This window comes from Trachymyrmex cornetzi, unplaced genomic scaffold (genome assembly GCF_001594075.2).
Source record: "Trachymyrmex cornetzi isolate Tcor2-1 unplaced genomic scaffold, Tcor1.1 scaffold1118, whole genome shotgun sequence".
NCBI lineage: Eukaryota > Metazoa > Arthropoda > Insecta > Hymenoptera > Formicidae > Trachymyrmex > Trachymyrmex cornetzi.
In genome coordinates this window covers 618,208-639,452 of record NW_017295674.1, presented here as the reverse complement: position 1 = coordinate 639,452, position 21,245 = coordinate 618,208, and the positions used below count along the sequence as shown (strand labels likewise).

The window sequence follows — 21,245 nt, the reverse complement described above, 5'->3', positions numbered from 1 at the left end:
TGTCCGCCAGCGAGCGACAGGGGGACCACGCCTGCACTCGCCGCACCGCGCCACGCCGCGTCACGCCGGTGCCCCTTCGCACAGGCTTTCGCTCCGACTTCGCTCGACCGCGGCACAAATCGCGAGGCGCGCGCGTGTGCGCCCGAGTATCGCTACGCCGATCGACGTGTCGCTCTGCGCAAAGCCCCGGAAATACCGCGCCCAACCGTTCGAATCGTCGCGCCGGTGCTAACCATTCGTACCCTTGTTTCGAGTCATCCACCCTTGTTTTCTGCTTTTTTACCTTTCTTCATTTACAATTTCCGCGATTACAATTTCTTTCGTGCGATCGATAGAAATGGTCTTAGCGTGGATAAATTATTGTGGGAAGTAACAGTTGAGCGATTGATTCGATTTTCTGAATGAAATGTTCGAATGGGATCGCGTTGATCAATTGTCCTTGATTACTGTGAAATGTTATCTTGCAACGATAAAACGTATTATTAATATAGATTTGTATACAGGTGTCCTAAAATTCACAATTCAAAATACTGTTGAAAAAAAAATTGTTGCAAGAAAGTTTTCGAAAATTAAGTAAAGAATTTGTAAATTTTTATTTTAAGTTTAATAATTTCTGATAAAAGTTCAAGTATCGCTAATTACAGAGTATGTTTAGATAGTCATCGCACTGAAGTGCGCGTTCATTAGCGCTCACTAATACTATCATACGGGAGACTCATGTATATGTGGCTAAATATAGTTTGTAACTGGCTATATTCGAACTCTTATTATCTCAAAAATTACTACTCAAAATAATTTACATATAACGTTTTACACACCAAATTTTTTGAAAATTATCTTGCTATAGTATTTTGAGTTGCAAATTTTGAAACACTCTGTATAATCAATTAATCATTATGTAGATGTGATTTCCGTTTCTATTGAATTACGATGTAAGGCATTAAAGAAATCGATTTAACAAATTCTCTATGCAACCATATTATCCTAACGAATTTTAAAGCGTTTATTGATTTGCAAATAATTCGCCACAATTACTTGTATAACAAAATTAATTGTAATATTTATTTTTATAGAAACATCCTGCAAGTTCCATCATTTTTAATATTCTTCATTTCATTATACTTTCAATAATTTTATATTTTAAATATTTTATGATAATTTCGCTTTATAGTTATAGTATGATTATTTCATAAAATTTCAGCACAAAAAGCTCCGAAGATTAAAAAAAAAATAAGATACATTGATCATTTTTATTCAATTTCAAATAATTTAAATATAATAATGTACACCGGTTGAGCTTTAATTTGCATTTACTTCGATCTCAGTGCCTCTCTCGGTTAGTCTGTGAAGCAGAATCGCTCGAATCGCTTCGTCCTTGAAGCGGGAATTTCAAACAGCTGTTCTTCACGATACCCCAAGTCTTCCGCGCTGTAAAAGCGCAATCTAATGAGACCACGCATGATCCAATATGTCACGTCGCATGAAACTGACACGTGTAGCATCCTGTGCTGAATGCCTTTTATAAAACGGCTCTCTTCCGCGGAACTATTCACGGGCCTTTAGAAATTATTATAACGCGATAAAGCCATCCCTCTACTAACGTAATTCTGGTTTATAGGTTGCGCGGTGACCTCACGACAGATGCGTTTGATATATTCGGCACGTGGCAACTCGGGTGAGATGACGTCTAAATTAATTATATGATGTTCCTACACTCGAGAGCAACATCAATACGTATTGCCATTATCCAACACATTATAGATATCACCTAATGTATTTATTTGTATATTGATCTCACACAGTGTATAATCCTAGATTTTTTTTAATTATACTCTGACGAGATACCGACAAAGGAAATGATAAATAGAAGGAACGTCAATTACAGTCAGATAATTTCCAAGGTTGATAGTATTGGGATTGCGTATCACTTGCGTGTATTTGCGAAACAGAATACAATTAGACAATAACGCATTGAGCTATTCGTTCATAAAAAAAAAGGATTAAACTTATAGGATTGTTTCTTTGACAACTAAAATTTCTTTTTAAATGTTTGTCGAAAAACATAAATTAATAATATAAACATTGATATCAGCATTGCTATTATCAAAGCAATTGAAATGAAAGCTGAATCACTAATTATGAATATGAAAAAAGAAATATAATTGATCACTGTGTGTTGATTTTCGGAGATACTCAAAGTATGTAAATATGTAAATCAGCAAACCTAAATTATTACATAACTACAAATAAATTGCAAAGTATACTCTCTAAAATCTAATAAGTAGATTAAATCTCACTTTGAAGAGTGAAATCTCATTTTTGTAATAAACTCTTTTTCAGATTGACTCACAATTTTCACTCTTTAAAGTGAAATTCCACTCCAAAGTAGAATTTAGAGAGTATTGAGAATTCATTTTGAATTTCAGAGTCTATCGTTCAAATGCTAAGAACACATCTGCTTGATGCATATTGATTTTAATACGATGCACTCGACACTACAGGTTGATTATGATGTTCCTCACGTTTCGGTTAGACTGAATATGACGCAAATCTTTCGTCATTGCAGAAACATGCTAAACGCGCGCTAAGTATGGCTGATGTCCGTGGTATATACTGAAGTGAATTGTAGAAGGCTGAACATGTTAATAAGCTCGCCAATTGTAACTTTTCCCGCTGCGTTTGTTACAATCGCATATTTCCACGGTACATCAGCGGACGTAGAAACCTTATTGCACTGTTCTATTTCTGAGTAACTCGTTCTGTACAGAGCTCGCAACTCACGATGTACCGTTGATATCTAATTAAATGCGCATGCGATTGCAATTAATTTCTCTTATCGCGATTTATATTTTTGATAAAACAATCCAAGCTTATATTTCACGTAAATTGTATCAGTCTTGATTTAATTTCACATAATTTCTATTAAAAGGAAGAAAATCTTTTCTTTTCCTAAAATATTTATTGATCGTAACATAATAATAATAATAATTAATTTCACGTTGAATAATTTCGAATGTTACCGCAATGTTAATTTCATAATACTTCACATAATTAACAGATTTCGCTATGTGAATAACAGGTCTTGTCATCGCTTTGCGAAATAGATATATATATATATATATTCACACATCTGCGAAGTTAAATAAATTCAGTTGGTCCTAATTTAACTTTACAAAACAGAATGTTTCTTTCAACGCGTTAATTCCGGTGTACTAATTCTGATCATAAATTTTATCAATCCAAAATTCCAACAGGAGATATTTACACTTGTTTTCCAAATAACATTCAATCTGGCACTGTTCCAATTGAGAAAATTGTTCTAGCTACACTTTTCCGATAAATTTTCCACTCCTCTTATCTTGCAATGTAAAAAGTATGTATAGTCAGATTCCATATATTAGCATCTCAAATATGTATCAGTTATAAATTAATTCAGATTGAATAAAGGAGTTCAATTACTTTCTAAATCTGAACCAGTGGATAATCACTGATACGTATCAGTTCCAAGTATGCAATTGGATAATCAGTGAAATTCAATTGGAAAAGAAAGGAAGTTAGAGCATTATATAATTAAAATACCGATATTTGCATGTCAGTTCCAATACCATTGAATATAGTATACACTAAAGCAAAGTTAGCTAAGAAGAATTAGCTTAAGAATTCCATGTTTCATTGATTTTTTAATTGAATTTCAATAATTACCCAGTAACATATTTGGAATCGATATCAATTATTATTCACTTTAATTCAGATTTAGAGTAGAAATCGTTAAAAGCGCATAATATTATCGCACATTCGCGCTTTCAGACTCGTATTGGCTTCGATTTGATTTTTTTAATAGCTCGTGGAATCCAAATTCCAATAAGAAGCATTTGCACCTGTTTCTCAAATGGTTGATGCGACTTGGCATTGTTTCAATACTGCTGGGAAAGATTCGCAAGAAACAGATGCAAGATCTCTGTTCTTTCCCTCGTGATTTCATTCTCCTTTCTTAATCTCGCAGAGTAAAAGGTGAATGCAGCTGAAAAGAATAGACCCGCGTTATTCGTAAAACATTCGATGACCGCAAACGTCATCTTGGCTTTCACCGAGCAAAGAAAGAACATTCATTCGTGTCGCAAATCGCATAGTCGTCGAACATCGATCGTGAATAATCATAATAAGTTGAAACAACGAGACATTATAAAATGTGGCGTGCAAACATCGGCCGATAAGATGAAGAAAAGTCACGAGAAAGAGCTTCAAAGGTCGATGTGCGACAAAGAATCGAAGGCGAACGAAATTAGCGCGCGTTCCAAATCCCCGCGTAGGCGTTTCGCAACGGTGCTTTGCAATGAGAATAACGACACAAATGGGTTTTCAATTTATGCTGATGTATTTTTGATCGCCAATACTGTCTCATCACTTGAATCGACTATTTAAGTGGTTTTTAAAATGTGATTTCTTAAATTGTGTAAACCGTGCCTTCACACAGGTTCCTCGAGAAAAAAGATTTTAATCACTCCAAGAAAAAAATAGTAATGTATAATCTTGTACTGGCAATATTGATAATGTCTGGCAATTTTGATTAATGTGTGCAATAAATCTATTAATACTCTCTCTCTTCTACGATAATTCAAGAACAAATACACATATGCTCTGTCACGGAAATTTCCAATTCATAAAGCGAAAACGTTTTTCTCATAATATTTTCAGCTAAAAGATCAAGATCAGTTTTTGATCTCCTAAAAATTAAGATTAGATGTAATCCACAAATTTCTACTTCAATCCAAAATAAATTCATCACAAGCTTCAAATTTATTCAAAATATTCTGAATCCTAATAAATTTAATACCTCAATCAAGATTATTAAATTAAAACAAATTTGATTTGCTTATTACACATAAAGTCGCTTCTTCAATTAAATTTATAATACTTGTCAAAAGAAAATAAATTCTTGTTTTGCGTATATATCAATGAGTTTTTCTAAAAAGTTTATTAAAAACTTTTTATAATAAGAGAGAGAGAGAGAGAGAGAGAGAGAGAGTGTACATTTTAAGATTATTATATCAAAAAAATATTCTTTATTAAAAATAATCGTTACCTAAAAAAAAAAAGTTGAATAATCACTTTTCTTAACAATAGAATCATATTTTTCTGTGTGTATATGTCTAGAATCTTTGAGATGACATGGACGTTTGCACGACGTTTTGGGATGCGTTTTCTTTAAATGCGCACCGGATTTATTCGTGCAGAGGCTCCGGGAACGGGAGCTTACGCAATCTATTCCCGCACTCCCGAATAAAAGTCTCGCTGGATCACGGTCGTCATGTATTTTTAGAATGTTGACGAGTTAGATCGTGGGGTATAAGCTTGAGACTTATTGCAGACTTGCCAGACGCGTATGCAAAAGGGCGGGGCCCCGAAAAAGGAGTGACAGAAGCAAGCGTCATCGAGAAGAACATCCCGAAGTCAGGGGTTTCCATTGTTCTATGACGATAACAACGAACAACGTCGACCATCGTCGAGAGAGATTCAATTGACTATTACCGGCGAGGATAAAGACAGTTGATGACACAGAATAAATTCAATTGTCGCAATGAAGAAGAAAGTTTGATGAAACTCGAACATTATTGAACGCTACAGTGAGATTTTTAAATTCAAAGACTAAATCTGAATGAAGAATTATGCAAATACCGTATGACGTAAATAAAAAAGATGCTTTATCTTGCCCCGTTACAATTATTTTCCATATTTTGCTAAATCGGAAAACGTATTTTAACTACAGCACTATAGAGGTTTAACTATAAAAATTGTTTACTGTATTTACCGATTTGTAGACTTGTGCATCGGCTTCAGAAAGAGCTTTTGCTTCCGCTTCGGATGATCGCCATAACGAAAATTATGGCAAGAACTAATACCGACAGATATAACAGTCGCATTTTTGAATATTTATTAAAGTTCAAAAGTTATTTTCACCTGCACGTACGTTTCTGATTTGTCGGCGACGTGTAGAGCTTATATAGCACAAAAAATTCAATCTAGTCGTGGTTTTCGTATCTAACACGGAAGTACTTACATTTTATATTGTAGTAATGTTCAATATATATACATAAATAATATATGCATAATCAAAATATTTTTATCTTATATGAAAAAAATATGAGATATTAAAATAAATAATATAAGAAATTACATACACAAAATTATTAAATTGTAGAATATGGCAAAGTATGTATAGTTTTAAAATTATATTATTTTTAAATATAATATGTACATTATATTTAAAACTAATTTAAAGTAATATATTATTTTTAAATATAATGTACGTATTATATTTAAAAATAATATAATTTTAAAATTATGAAAAACTACATACATAGTGTGCCATATTCGGCAATTTAATAATTTTGTGTATGTAAAATTTCTTATATTATTTATTTTAATATCTTATATTTTTTTCGTGTAAGATAAAAATGTTTTATTATGCATATATTATTTATGTATATAGATTGAACATTATTACAATATAAAATTTAAGTACTTCCGTGTTAGATACGAAAACCACGATTAGATTGCATTTTTAATGTTGCTTAGTTGGTGAGTTGCATTAGGCCTGTTTTTTTTTAGTTGAACTTTAGCACCAGTTCATCTTTCTTCCTTTTATCTTCAGGAGAAAAGAAAAAGAAGAAAGATGAATTGGTGCAAAAGTTCAATAAAAAAGAACAGGTCTATTGTTAAATTTGTAGTGTCAAATTTAACCTGATTTAAAAGCTGTTCCTCAATATTGTCGCTATTTTATACTAAAACGGATGAATTATACAATTAAAAAATTGATTTAAAGGAGGGAGTGTAAAAATGGCCAAAATTGGCCCTGAATGGACACCTTTAAAACCTATGCAGTTGTCTGCGCGTAGCTTAGCGCCGAGACACTACCAGTGTCTCCAGATCTTATTCTTGAAACTGGTTTTCATGTATTGTAAGTAGGGAGAGTGTCTCGATCCCGGATATCATCAAAGTATCACGTAGTATACTTCAATACCTTACGATTCGATGTACCGTAATGCGGTATATCCCATTATACGCGGTTGGCGTGTTCCGATGTAATGCGGAGATTGAGGCAAACGAGATACTTTTTTTTCCTTTGGTTTATTTTCAATTTTAGTTATTATTAAATTAACTAAGTTATTCTTAGGTGTGTATAGGTAGATGATCTGCTTATTAAAAAAATTTAATAATTAGGGATTAATAAAACATAACGGATCCTGGAACAAAATATGACGGTATCGAATAAGACTTGGAAAATACGTTTTCAAAAACACATACATATGGCCGTTTGCGATTAATTAATTGTATTCGGAGTACATTAATTGATATCACAGATAAAGTACGAGACAGGATAATATCCGTTTTCATTTCAAAAATAAAACCACTAATGAGAAATTACATTGAACGAATTGACGCATGTTCGAATTAAAATTTATGGTGCATGGTAGAGGAATTAAATAAAGTATAATCGCGCGAATGACAAATGTAGTACAAAGCATCATATGCACATAAAATGTTTCAGTTTCTATTTCAAACAGTAATTTCGAGAAAACGGGCTAACATTTATGAATTAAAACACACAATATGTGACACATTATTTGGCATTAAAAAGCAAATTAAACTCGAACGATGTAATTATTCGTAAGATATTAATGAATATTATAGATATTAGATATGAAATATGAATGCTTATTTCGATTCTGAAAAAAAAAAATTAGAAAAATATTGGAACACGCACAATTTGACATTTTCGAAATGTCAATTAAAATAGATAACAACACGATGCATTGTCTAGTGGGTAATGGCTTTCTATCAGTGTATTGGGCAAGAGAATCGTGTACGCGTAACCTATTGTCCTCGTTCAGTAACCCTAATAATAAATGCCATTTGTCGCCAAGAGGATCTCGCGCTTATGCGTCGTTAGCAACAACTTTCTCGACTGTCGTTTCAGGGACGATGCTTGCAACAGGGTTTTTTTTATAGCACTGTCAGTATCCAAAAATTCATACCTACGTATATTATTCGATATACCTCCGCGTTTTATAAGAAACACTTGATACAATAAATAACGGTAATCTATAATCCAAAAATTTCCCAATAGATTTCAATAAATATTTACAATAGATATTGAGATGTAGAAATTATCTCATCAGATACTGAAACGATCTATGCTCCCGTATTAATTGAAAGATTGGGAAATAACAGTCAGAATTGCTTATCTCTTGGAGTACATTCCGAAACGTCCTCTCCGTGGAAAATTTTACTCGAAATATATAGTACACGTAACATATACTATAGCATATAGAGTAAAATCTTCCTCGGAGAGAACGTTTTGAAATGTAGCGTTGAGAACAATTTAAGCTATTATATTATCACATTCAATAAAATATTTAATTTATTTTACTGTAAAAACTCAATTTGCACCACTTTGCTGCTACGAGCTTTCAATTACCATTTGATTGTAGTCGCAATCGATGCAAACAATGTCAATTTGATAATTACAGATCGCGATAATTAGTGATTATCATATTTATTAATATTGAACAGAAGATAAAAATATCTCAAACTTTTAAATTTTTCATAACATTTCCTGCAGAAGTTTAATTGGATGTTGTAACTGTGAAAGAAAACAGTTATATTACGTGAAAATAATAACGGATACCTATACACCTGTAAAGATAACTGAACATCAATTTAACGTGATATTCCTGAAAATTTATGTAAGCTAAACTATTCTCTATAATCATTTAATCAGAGCGCGTATTTATAATCTCAAAAATTCCATCTCGAATTCATATCTTGGCGAAAATTACTGCGACAATTCCGACGTGATTTTAATTGCAAATAAACGCCTACTGCGCTCAGTAACGCGACGAGCACGAAGTCGGTTCGTTTTCTTGCTTCATTTAATCATCATGGTATCAATTGATCGTCTGAAAAAAAGTTACAAGTGGCGTTGATTATTATCATTAGAAGTTATTTTCTCCGAACACGAAATTCGAGGTATCGCTCGCATCTTCAGAGTTGTATGCGATCTTGATGTTGTCACTTACGTAATTTGTGCTATATGCATTTTTATTATTGCAACTAGAAACGTATGTACGTCGTAGATAAGAGAAAATGAATTATAAAAATATTAGTATTTTTCAACCGATCGATTTTAGAATCAAATTCTAAATAATTTTGGATAACGCGAATTCATATTAAATTCTTATAATATTCTAGCTGTCAGAACCGAATTATTTCTCATTGCATCATTAATTTTACGCAGCAACAATAATAACTGATAATACTCTCTCTCTCTCTCTCTCTCTCTTTGACGTTATCTAGACTTAAACTGGAAGGAAATGAATGGCCTGATAACATCAAATTACATTGCCACAATCATTGATTTTTTTTTTTAAGGCAATGATCTTACGATTATATACCACCTTCGTTCACGCTTCATTAGCGTCAAGTTTTTTTGATTGAACTCATGTATGAGTAACGAGACTTTATAAAAAAAAAATGCTTAAGGAGTATTTTAGAAAAAATACTCAACTTCATATTTCCGAATAAAAATATCGATGAAAAAAAAAAAGGAAAGTTTTCAAAGAGTTACGAGTTTGATATTTTCGGCGAATCCGACGAAATACCAGCCGACCCCGAGGACCTCTTGACCGGCGTTATCAAGGTCGTCGACGACCTTGAAACCCGTCGCGTTTACCTATCACGGCCGCTATTTCGGCGGTACGCCGTTGTCATACGGCGATACTGACCCGCTTCAGCTGATTGCCCATGATATTCTGGAGTTCGTTCTTTATCAGACTGAACTTCATCATCGTGTCGCTGGAGAATATGGAGCAGCCGAAGGCGAGCCCGGGATAATCGGCGCATCTCTTCCGCCTGCGGGCCTCTCTCTCGGCCTGGACCTCGGTACGTTCGCTGGGACAACGTAGCTTAGCTAGCTCCGCGAGTTCAGGGTCCTCCTCGACGTTGGCAGACTCGTCATCGGAGTTCCCGTCGCCGCGTGCCCTCGCGACCGCGTGCTCGGGCTCGGGCGAGTTGCTCTTGCTTCGCGGATCGCGTTCGTTGCGATCCTCGGCAGAGTTCTTCCTACGAGGACTGAATCGGTGGGTTCTTCTCTTTCTACCCGGCCGATCCTGGATCTCGTCGTGCTCGGCGTTCTTACTCTCGCCGAGCACGGGAACGTCCGGGCTACACTGCGCGAGCCTTTGTCGAACGTCGTCGTCCCTACGGTCTCCTTTATCATCCTTCTCCTTCTCCTTCTCCTTCTCCTCTTCGAGCACCTGGGTTCTCGAGTCCTTCGTCTCGATCTCGTTGATCCTCGTGGGCCATCTCGTGCCGAGTGTCACTTGCGGCACGGACGGATCCGTCGCGCCAAGTCGGTCGTCGACGGTCACGTTGGCGGGCGACGTCTCGTCGCCGGTAAACGTGGTGTTCCTGGCGGCATCAGCAGGGCCACACTGCGCGGGTCCTCTGCTGGAGGCGTCGAGACGTCGTCGCGTGGTATGCCGCGGATGATGCTGGTGACCGCGGCGTCTGGTCGCCGCCGAGACCGTCCGCTCCATGTCGCGTCCAGCTGTTGTCAAGGCTCTGGCCAACAACCGAAACTCCCCCCGCGTTGTCCAACACGTTGACGCGGCCCGTGCGATATGCACCGCTCTACTACCACCGCACCAGACCCAGACACTCCGCCATCTTGTCTGTCACTGATCGAGACGCACGTTTCTCCCCCGCGCCGACGACGTACTGTCCACCGGTTGTGTTGCACCGTCACGTCACGCGTCACGCACACGCAATACGGCGGCGCGTACACAAAGAATGGGATCGCGCTGTTCTACGCCGTGCACTGGCACTGGCGGCCACGCTGTGTCTGTCTCGCTCGCGCGCACGGCGAGCCGAGAGCAACGTCCCCTCCACGCGGTTAAGCGACGCGCTCGGCGCTAGTGGGATGGAGTGGGGAGAGCCGAAGCCGCCGAAGCCGCACGAGCGTACAACGCGGAAACTGCGCGAATCACAGATCAACTGTTCGCTTCGCGCGCGGAGTGGCGGAGGATGAGTGGACGCGCCGCTTGTTGACGTGCGAGATGCGCCTGCGCCAACTAGTGGCGCCATCAGTCGGCGCGCTCTCGCATTTTGCACTGCCGGTAACTATTGTTGAAGCGGCATTTTTTTGCGTGTCAAGAGGTCCTGGATTATGTCTAGTTTTGCTAACGTTTTGTTTCATAAAAACCAAATTTACAGCTTTTTTTTCAAATCTAATGTTCTAACTTGAATAAAATAAGTGATACAAATGGAATTTTTTTGTTACGCAAAATTTCAGAATCCTTTCTTTTTGTTTTACTTGGATATCAATGAAAATTACATTATATCTTTTGTTTTTGTTAGCATGAATAAATGCGAAATGCGAAAATTAAATATATCATAATTCCAATTAGGATTTGGAACTCTTTAAATACTTTTCGTTTTGAAATTTCATATTTCGCTGAGTAAGCAGTCTATGCAGAATTCGGATTTAGAATATCTATAACGATATCGACAACTTGCCGCTAGAAATAGAATAAAACGCCTGTTGATATACTTTGTCAGCAGATTGGCAATAGAAACCAAACAAAATTTGCTGTTCTTATGTCAGTTTTTGCTGCCAGTCTGCTGTCAGATTGCCGCACGTGCAGATCCTGCTCGATTTCTGATATTACTCTGTTGGCATCAGCATATCAGCAGATTCTATCGACAGATCCTGAGTTTAATACTGATACAAATAGCTATGAATCTGATTTACTGTCAATCTGTCAGCAAACTATTATATAGTATCTTGCTATCTGGGCTGTTATTGGAAGTAACTAAAGTTTCATATATAGAAATTTTTTGAATATGTCAGAAAGTATACAAGGCAGAAAAATTAAAGTGTCTCTCCACAGGTGTAACAATGCTAATTATGTTTGATCTTAATTAATTATGATAAATCAAAACAACTGCTAAAATTTATTTCTGGTTCGATCGAGCAATAACGCCAAATAATTCTTCGTTTATAGAATAATAAAAATATTTGCTCGACTTACGTTTTGCAGAGCCTTGTCTTTCTCCTCTAATTTCGCGTTGACCTGCATAAGAGCTTCCTGAGTTTGATCAAGCTCATTCTCGATGGTCTGGATCTTTTTTTGCAGGGCACGAGCCTCTTCCTCAGCCTGTGTATCAATATATCTCATTATTTCTTCATATTATTATTATTTAAAAAATGGATTATAGTAATTTAGCTTAATGTATATTTTTAAAGTACCTTTCTGTGCTGACACTTGGCATTTTTAGCATCAAAACAGTTTACATGATCAATTTTGACACTTGATATTTTGACTACGTAGCATTTTGACGCTAAAAGTGAACGCCAGGCGTCAGCATAAGATTGTATTTTTATCGCTATTTCAAAAACATAAATAAATTGTCAATCAATTCAATCATCTTTAAGTTTATCATAATTATCAAATTCTAACGTATATATTTTTGTATGTGTATGAACAATTATGATTAATTTCAAAGTGTCGTGAAGAGAGAATAATAGTTTTTTTATACCTTTTCAGCTCGCGCATTGGCATCACGAGCTTGCTGTTCGCAGAGCAACGCGCGATCCATCGCGTTGTCCTTCTCCAGCTTCATTCCCTGCATCTTCTTCTTGATCGCGTCCATGGTGGTGTTTGTGTCTCCTCACTCGTCCAACAGAAGAAAATCTGTGGCATCGAACAAGAATGCGATTATAGACAGATATACAAAATTCACGAACTGATTATGGAGTGTCCTTTTTTCTTATTCTTCTCTTGTATAACAAGATAAAATAAAATAAAACTTTCCCATGTAAAACGCAAGTCTAAATAAAAATATCGATATGTACTTTCTTGTGAATCATAATTAATTGCGTATAAAATCGTAAAACTATTTAAACAGAACAATAAATCACGATAGTATAAAAATAAAATTTAATTAAAAAGTAATTTTTATAGTAATCATTTTGGAGCTATTTTGACGTCATTTTAATGTTATCGTCATGATGATTTGCGTTACGTTTGAGTAAAGTATTACAATCGCAATATATTGACTTGAAAAATGCATTGACAAGAATTATCACAATTATGTATTCGATTAAAAAACACAGGTATATTAATTTACTGAATTCTACTCGACAATGATTGTCACGAAAAATTCTTGTCATAGTTAATTTACCGTGACATAAAACCATCCAATTAGCGAGACTTTTTGCTCGCCTCGCTTTTACGCCTTCGCTAACCGAATCCTAAAGCGCTCCGATGAGCAATTAAGCATGCTCCGTTTTTTTCCTCGCGCGTAGTAATTTTCTTTGTTCGCGGAGGAATGCGGCCTCTACATAGTCTCCTCGCAACGATATATAGGGTGAAATAGCGCACGCTACGATCGTTCGTGCGATCGTACACGATCCGTTATCCTTCCGCAGCAACTTACGACGACGTTTCAAGGATAAGAAGGGGAGGATAAACCCGTCACGGGCGCGGAAATAGGATTCTCTCGCGGCGCTCTCTCGAAAGCAAGAAAATTCCGGGCTTCGCTTTCTCGCGGATTCGCCGTTCGGCGAACGGGCGTGCATAGGTGTATAATTAGCGAGCCACCGGATATCCTATTTATAGAGCCGGCTCCTCGCTGAGGAGGGCCCGGGCCGCGGAGGAAGGCGATATCAAACGTTCGCGCTCCGCTGCCTCTTTTCGTCTCGTGACGTCATGCTGCTCAGGTATGCAATCCCCGTGCACACGAGCGAGCGGGGAGAACGAAAATCCGTCGCGACTGCATCCCTGCAGTCGTTTCTACAAATCGTTCTTAAATGGCGGAACATTTCTGCGCCTGCGGTGCGATCAGAGAAGACGCGTCAGGGACGGTTCATCCAGGTTTACCTCTCTCCACGAAATTGTCTTACGAGTCGCGAATAACTTTCAAGAATTCCGTTTTATGGAACGGTATCACGCAATAAACGTGGTTTGAATTTCAATGACGAAACTATCGCGACGCGTCTCTGCTGTGTATAAAGACAGTAAGCGATTTGGTTTTATCGATATCACGATATATATATTGAAAACTTTATATATTTGATTGTTACTTGAAGTCAGTCGACTGATATCGATAACACTAACTACTAAAGACGCGCTGCGATAATTTGATTTTATTTATCTTTTCTCGTGGAAATCGTTACTATTATTATTATTATTATTATTGTTATTAGTATCATATCATATTATTTTATTGGTACGATATACTCGACTTCTATTTTTTTTCACTTGTTCTTTTCTTTTTTTCGTTAAAAGGAGCAGTAACGTTTCACGTCAGATATATTTTTCGTAAAGTGCATCCTGTTTCATGATTCGAGTTAGTAACTTTTGCGTTCTCTGCCCAGAATAATAAAATATATAAATTGCTGAGAGAACGATGCAAATTTGAAATGGAACGAAATTTGTCGTTTGCATCAATGCATTATTTGTTTAAAGAATAATCTTAAAGAATCTCGTGCCTGCGCCATTGCAATTGCATGTACGATGGAACCGCATCTCTGTTTCTACCGAGCGAATACGCGAGATTCCGTGCTCGCTGGTAATCAGAGATGCCTGGTAAGCAGAGAACGAAAGGGAAATGAAGTTTATGTGATGTTCGTAGAAACAAAAACATTAGTCGAAAGATTCTGCGAAGTTGAACGCGGAGTTAAATGCACGTGTAATCGTATTATAAACGTTTATACGTAATTCCGGCGAAACAAAGTTCTCGCGAGATGATCGGTTCTATTTGTGCGCTCGTTGATTCCAGTCTTTATTTCTTCGTCAAGTAGAATATTTTAGGCGTGAAGATTCCGAGATTCCATGGATGGCAAGGAGGGTGCGACGATAAAAATTCGTTGTAAAGCGGAATCTCTCGAGGTGGGCTATTGCACGAAATTCGATTTGACGGGACGCGCGTTCCACGAATCCAAAAACGCGCGTATCGTAACCAACGGGTTTATTTTTACGCGTGAAGAGGAGGAGAGGGTGGCAAGATTCCTTGCTGCCTGGCCAGGCCATTTCGGGTTACGCGTAGCGGACGTCGCGCTGATTTCCAAACGCACCGACCGAGTGACTTAACTCGGTGGTGTCCTATTACGCGCTCGGGAGAAAAAATCGATTGCAAACCACTGGATATCTGTCTCGTACCGCGTCTGAGAATGTTTGTTTCGGTGATTGTAAAATGGAACAAGATGAAATAAAAGTACAATATCGGTAAATAATGTTAGCGTAGAGTTTCTTATATACAAGTATTTTTTTGCAAAAAAATAAAAGGGTATTTTTTATGCATTTCTCTTTTTATAAAGAGAGATTTATCGTATATATTTTATATTTTCTAAAATTTAACTATAACTAATATTAAATGTTCAAGATAATTCTTCATCATATAAAAGAAAAAATTATTTTTTATATGCTTATTTATGAAGATTTCAAATATTTCTCGAGTTGTTAAATATAATTAATAAATATTAATATGTATAAATTCCATATGTATGTAATTTCAAAGTGGCACAGCGTCGTTTCTTTTTTACTTGTTTGCTCGTATCGTAAATCGATGGTAACGTTAGCTTATTTTCCGAATAACGTGCTTAGCTCAGCACTTTTGATGGAACGCGCCAAAGAAATTTGTCTCCATATTACGAAAAGATCAAAAGTCTGTGCACTGTGTAGTCACAGTGATTACTCGCGAACGCGAAAAAAATTCTTGTGAGTCACTGCATTCCGGAAGGTAGCGGCCGCCACGGCTCACGATGATCCGTTATTGTGGTGCATTTCTGCAAAATTCCATTTTTTCGGCGAATATTGAAGCTGTCAGATTATAACGCTATTTTATTAAATATAATAAATTATAATAATTGAAACATCCTCTCACGGAGATTTAATAATCGTTCTTTTTATAACGATTCTTTCACTTTTAATATTTAAATAACTTTGTTTCATGAAATAAAGATAAAATTGCAAGACTACAAATAGAGATTATTTCTCAACAATTTTTTTTAATTCTTGTAATCTATATTTTTATATCTTTAAATTTATCGATTGTACAATAGCAATCTCGCTCAACTTCAAACTAAGAACGAAGATAATTCTACTCGACGTCGATGCAACAATTGAGTTACTTCACTTTTTTGCGCATAGACACATACGTCATTCATTGTTCATTTGATGATTAAGTCATCTTCCTGAACGTAATCGTTTATGTCCAAGCGGTATCTATATCGACATATAGATCATAAAATGGCAATATCATTCTTCAAACAACGACGTCGTAAAATGTTACAAATCTTCAATGTATTAAGTGTCGTTGCTAAAAATTATTTGCAATTTTTATATTTTTTGTCTTTGTAAAGAAAATTAAATTTGCAATTTACTCGATTTTGACGAGATTCTCATCTCCTTTTCTATTATTTTAAATTTATCTTAAAACTTGTATTTCATTTTCAGTTTAAAATCATATTTTCAGTTTAAAATGCTTCAGATTATTACTTATAGATTTGCTTAGCAGTACTATTCCTGTCTTGAATAATTTTGGAAACAGTGTTCGATAATCGTTTGAAATTAATTTTTACAGTAGCATCAATTTAACATTAAATAATTTGATAAGATAAATGTACAAGTAGCAGACATGATTCAATTATTATTGGACAAAATATTAAAAATTTTTAATATTAAGCTTTTAATGATATGTTCAATTCTAAATAAATTTGTTATTTATAAAAATTTCATAAGGCGAATTTATTTAAAGTCATAGAATAATTAAAATTTTTATCATTTCGTCCAATAATTGGATAATCATCCATTAACTATCCATTAAACTGGTATATCCAAACAACTATAAAAAAAATTCTCTCTCGAAAACGTATTAAAAATGAATAACAGTCGCACATTGAATTGACAGCCACCGAATTGAGGTAATTTTTTTCTATGCGCACTAAAATCGAGATCTGATTATTGTGATTTCACGTCCGTTTTTCACAGGCAACCAATTTCGCTGTACGTGAAATTCTTTCCGTGATGAATCAGTAATATTCTCTCTGTATAAAGTCGAGCCATATCTCCCCATCGCACGACTCGTCCTTCACGAGCATATTTATTCAAGTTGGTTGGAATTCGCTGAAGCTTGGATGTGTGAGAGTGCGTGCAAGTGACATTAACATGAAAATCAAGCAATTTGCCGCGGCAAACATAGGGGTCCTTGCGACTATTTACTGGCATTTAACGTCACTCGCCACTATTTACCGCGCAAATACCACACTTCTTTCTTTTCCCGTCTAGGAGGGACTTCTTTTCTTTCCGAGAATGTAGGACGACCCGCGGTGTCCCCGCGGATGTCAGTGACACGCTCCAGAAGACGGCTTCTCTCGCGGCTCTCTTCGGCCTTGATACGCATAGGGTACCACATGGTACTCCACGCGTAAGTACTCACGTTCGTATCCGTTCGTCCGGGATGCGTCCGATCTGCGGGCTAAGTCACGACTGGGCGACGGGGCTCGCTTCGTCGTGGCTCCCACCTTCTCGCGACGCTCCTCGAGATCGTCGAGGACGACGTAGGCTGCCCTACCACACCGCCGCGCCGTGTGCCACCGACGTGTACCCCCCGGATCTCTGGAAACGTACACCGGCCGCCCGCGGATTATCTTTAGATCGCAGACGCGCGAACGCGAGTGTGTGCCGAATACTCTATTTCAACGATGGGGGAACACTTCGTATCATCGCAGAAAACAGCACGGAATAGAAAAAAAAAGCTCAAAGTTGGACTTCGAGCGGTTCGATCGGCTGCCAGCGTCCGCGAAACTCGAGCAAAGTCAAAGTCACATCGCGATTCCTGAAATGATGTATGCGCATCTGCGATGAAAATATTCTTCGATGATTCTCATAGACCCATTGGAAAGTAGGCTAGCATATAAGAAACGAGAAAATGGAGTAATTTCGGTCCAATCGAGATGACTAGTTTAAATTAAAAAAAAAAATGCCTAACACGCATATTCAAAATCAAGATAAAATCGTAACCTCGAGACCGATCTTTCGATTTTGATACGCGTGCTGTCTCAGCATTATCAAATTATTAAATTTGAGTCAGAGCTATTCCATTTTATCTTATCCCTTTCAGCGAATCTCAAAGTATCGTATTTTTCTGCTGGCTTCGAATTCGAGAATCGTTCTTAATGAGAGTTATAAAATATGATTACTTACCGAGCTTTTAATTTTCAATTTATACATGAATAATCATTTAAGTTTCTTTTCAAATAAAAGATGAATCTTATTATAAAATTACATTCCTTATTTATATTCATACTTACACAGAAATTGATTTTTTATTGGGGAAAAAAATAGCAGGATAAATATGGGATAAATGAATAAATTGTTCTACTTTCTTATTAATACACTTTATTAACATATCTTTACTATTTATTATCTTGATTCATCAAGATTTGTTTCAGTCGTCAAACATAATCAATTGTCTCATAGGTTACTCATTTCGGGAAGATTATAGCGGTCATGCGAGAGACATTTAAAACAATCGTTTAAAAATTTGTCTATAAATGGAGCGAGAGTACAATAGCGAGAGGAGAAGGTTAATGTAGATCGTCAAAAAACAACATTTTTATTTTCAATAAGAAAGCGAATTTGGAATCGGACGCACTGGTAATTTTGGCATCGGGGTCAACGTATAGCTAACCCGATCTCCTTGAGTTAACTCATGTCACGGTCGATCCGTTATGACACCGGATGGCGTTCTGAGTTTTTCTTCTTCTCCGCGAAATAATCTCGTCAATAATTCCATCTACCTAGGGTCAATCGTCGGTTCGATTCTTCTCGAAATTGAATGACGTTATCGAGTCGTACAGCCTTACCGGGACGAATGTTGTTTTCCGCGATGATGCAACAGAGAACTCGTGTCAATAAATCAAATATCCGCGTAAAATTTGCACGAATAATCGTCGACAAAATCGTTACGCACGCTTTTTGCGTAATATCAGCCGTTATATCTCATCAGTTACAGTCATCGGTCCGTTTCAGTACCATATAAGGAAAAAGTAGGTAAGGGTCCCTCAGCAGCCTTGACTCATATACGACTGGGTCTCTCCGAGCACTTGCTCGAGTATGCTCGCCCGAGTATACGCTTTTTAAACACTGATCGTCCGAAGAGGTCGATAAATAAAACGCATACAAGCGTCTGCCTGTCGCGCTCGATGAGGCGACCTAAACGCACCGGCATATTTTTTAATATATAAACTATATTTAAACTTTCGCAGCTATCGGCGTCTTTCACTTAAAAGTAGGTACACCACGCGATCTCTACTCTTTTCTTGATTTTGTTATCTATTTAAGCAATTCTAATTTCATAAATTCTTCATTTTAAATTAAATACGATGTGTGAAAAAAAGGATCCTGAATTTATTATATCTTTCAGACAGCACGCATGTCCAAAATCAGAACGTAAGATATCTTAAGGACGCTTTTAAGATGACTGTCAAGATAATGTCTAAAAGATGCCTAAATGACGTCCTGATTTTGGACATGCTGTTCTCTGGGCGATATGGAAAGAATAATCTTGATCAAGTACCTGAAAAAATTAAGTATAGATCTGCAAATAATTTTGTTGGATTTGCAAAATAATTGTTTAAAATGCTTAAGCGTGATGATAATGCTGTAAAAAAATAAATATATTTTTGCGTTCAATTTATATATCCTACACAAATTTGAATATTCCAAAAAATTATTTTCAGATCTGCACCTATAAATTTTGAGATACTTCAGCAAAACCGTTATTTCCATGTATTCCTTATTCCTTTGTACAAATATCAATATATTTATTTTCATATCGTTCTTCGTATTTGAAATCGTTTTTGGAGCTTATCGTTCATTGTATATCGCGATATGATTTGCGGGTGAAACTAGCACGAATAGCTTGAGAAAGTACGTGATTACTGTCCGTTACAAATTAGGAAAACGCGATCATCGTCTCGCTTGGCATAGAAAAACTACTTACCTATTAGGATTCTGATAATTACTGATTCTAATGAAAGAATTATTCCTGAATATAACTGTTCATTTCCCATCAGATGTATCGCTTAATATATGTGAAACTCGACAAGTGGGTCTTTAAGAATTTAAGGAAATAGGTTTAATGCGAGATTAAGAGCGGTACATAATAACGTAATATTCGAAATACTTTGATCGAAGATAAGCTATTCAATATATTTTTAATATACTACGAACGATTGATCTCTCAATAGCAAATCAGCAGCCTCATTGTAGAGATTTGTTTACAGATTAGTGTACACATATTGCGAAATAACACTTACCATATGCAGAATATATTGCAGCGAGCTGCGCAGATAGAGACTCCGTCCTAATTCCTCATCGACACAAGCCTTTATATGATAAGTTGAGTCACCGTCTCGTTAGCCCCGGCTCCGTTGCGTTTTGTCAATTTCGCCGACAGTTTTTTCTTCAACATTATTATAGGATAATTCTAATTGACATAATAGCGATAACGATCTGCAATAACTCGAAATTCGTCGGCTTTACACGGAATATTTAATGACGTATTAACTGCACTATTATCTTCTTGAATAGACAGAGAGTTTAAAAATCAAATTGTGCCAGTGCGTTAGAATGTGACGAGATGCACGACATAAATTTTTGTGTTCATGTGTTTTGTTCTCACGTGTCACTTTACATACACTTTACATACTCACCTTCGTTTCTGGATAGCGACATTTTTAGTGCAATCTTTCAAAAATTATATATGTGGCTGAGGATACATCCGTTGATGGATATAATACAAATAAATAGCGTAATGTTACAAGCGTGGATAAATAATGCTATATTACATTTGCGTTTTATAATAATGGGACAGATTCGGGATTCTTTTGGTAATTGAACAAAAAATATATAAAATCAATTCCGTTATAAATAAATAGGACGCAACAATAATTTATTCTCTATTATCGTACATCAGTTGGCTGGACTTAATGTATCCGCCTAATGAGGTATCGAGACATCGCGATGTCGTAAAAGAAAAAAAAGAAAGAAAATGCAAAATACCGCGCGTGATCGCGTGGCATATAGAGGATGTTCGATAATAAGCATATTTGTGATGAACTGAATATCACTTTATTGAGATGGTCGCAGATCTTTCGTTTTACTTGCTTAAATTAA

At 36.4% G+C, this 21,245-nt stretch overlaps 2 protein-coding genes across 9 annotated transcripts in view; both read right to left on the bottom strand.

Moving 5' to 3' along the window:
- Window positions 1–17,681, bottom strand: part of LOC108763523 (tropomyosin) — a 41,763-nt gene extending 24,082 nt beyond the window's left edge. For 2 of the 8 annotated variants that reach the window (XM_018511249.1, XM_018511239.1), the window contains exons 1-3: window positions 17,503–17,673; window positions 12,601–12,755; window positions 12,093–12,218 (exon numbers count right to left, since the gene is read on the bottom strand). In XM_018511249.1, coding sequence (XP_018366751.1) covers window positions 12,093–12,218; window positions 12,601–12,714 — 240 coding nt within the window. In that variant the 5' untranslated portion in view covers window positions 12,715–12,755; window positions 17,503–17,673. Of the gene's footprint in view, window positions 1–12,092; window positions 12,219–12,600; window positions 12,756–17,502 lie in introns of all 8 variants that reach the window. The other 6 variants (XM_018511277.1, XM_018511268.1, XM_018511259.1 and 3 more) reach the window with 6 other exon arrangements.
- LOC108763568 (uncharacterized) lies at window positions 9,729–11,206 on the bottom strand. The gene has a single exon (XM_018511319.1). It carries the CDS (start codon window positions 10,596–10,598, stop codon window positions 9,768–9,770), a length of 831 nt encoding a protein of 276 aa, XP_018366821.1. The 5' UTR covers window positions 10,599–11,206; the 3' UTR covers window positions 9,729–9,767.
- Window positions 17,682–21,245: the final 3,564 nt, after the last annotated feature.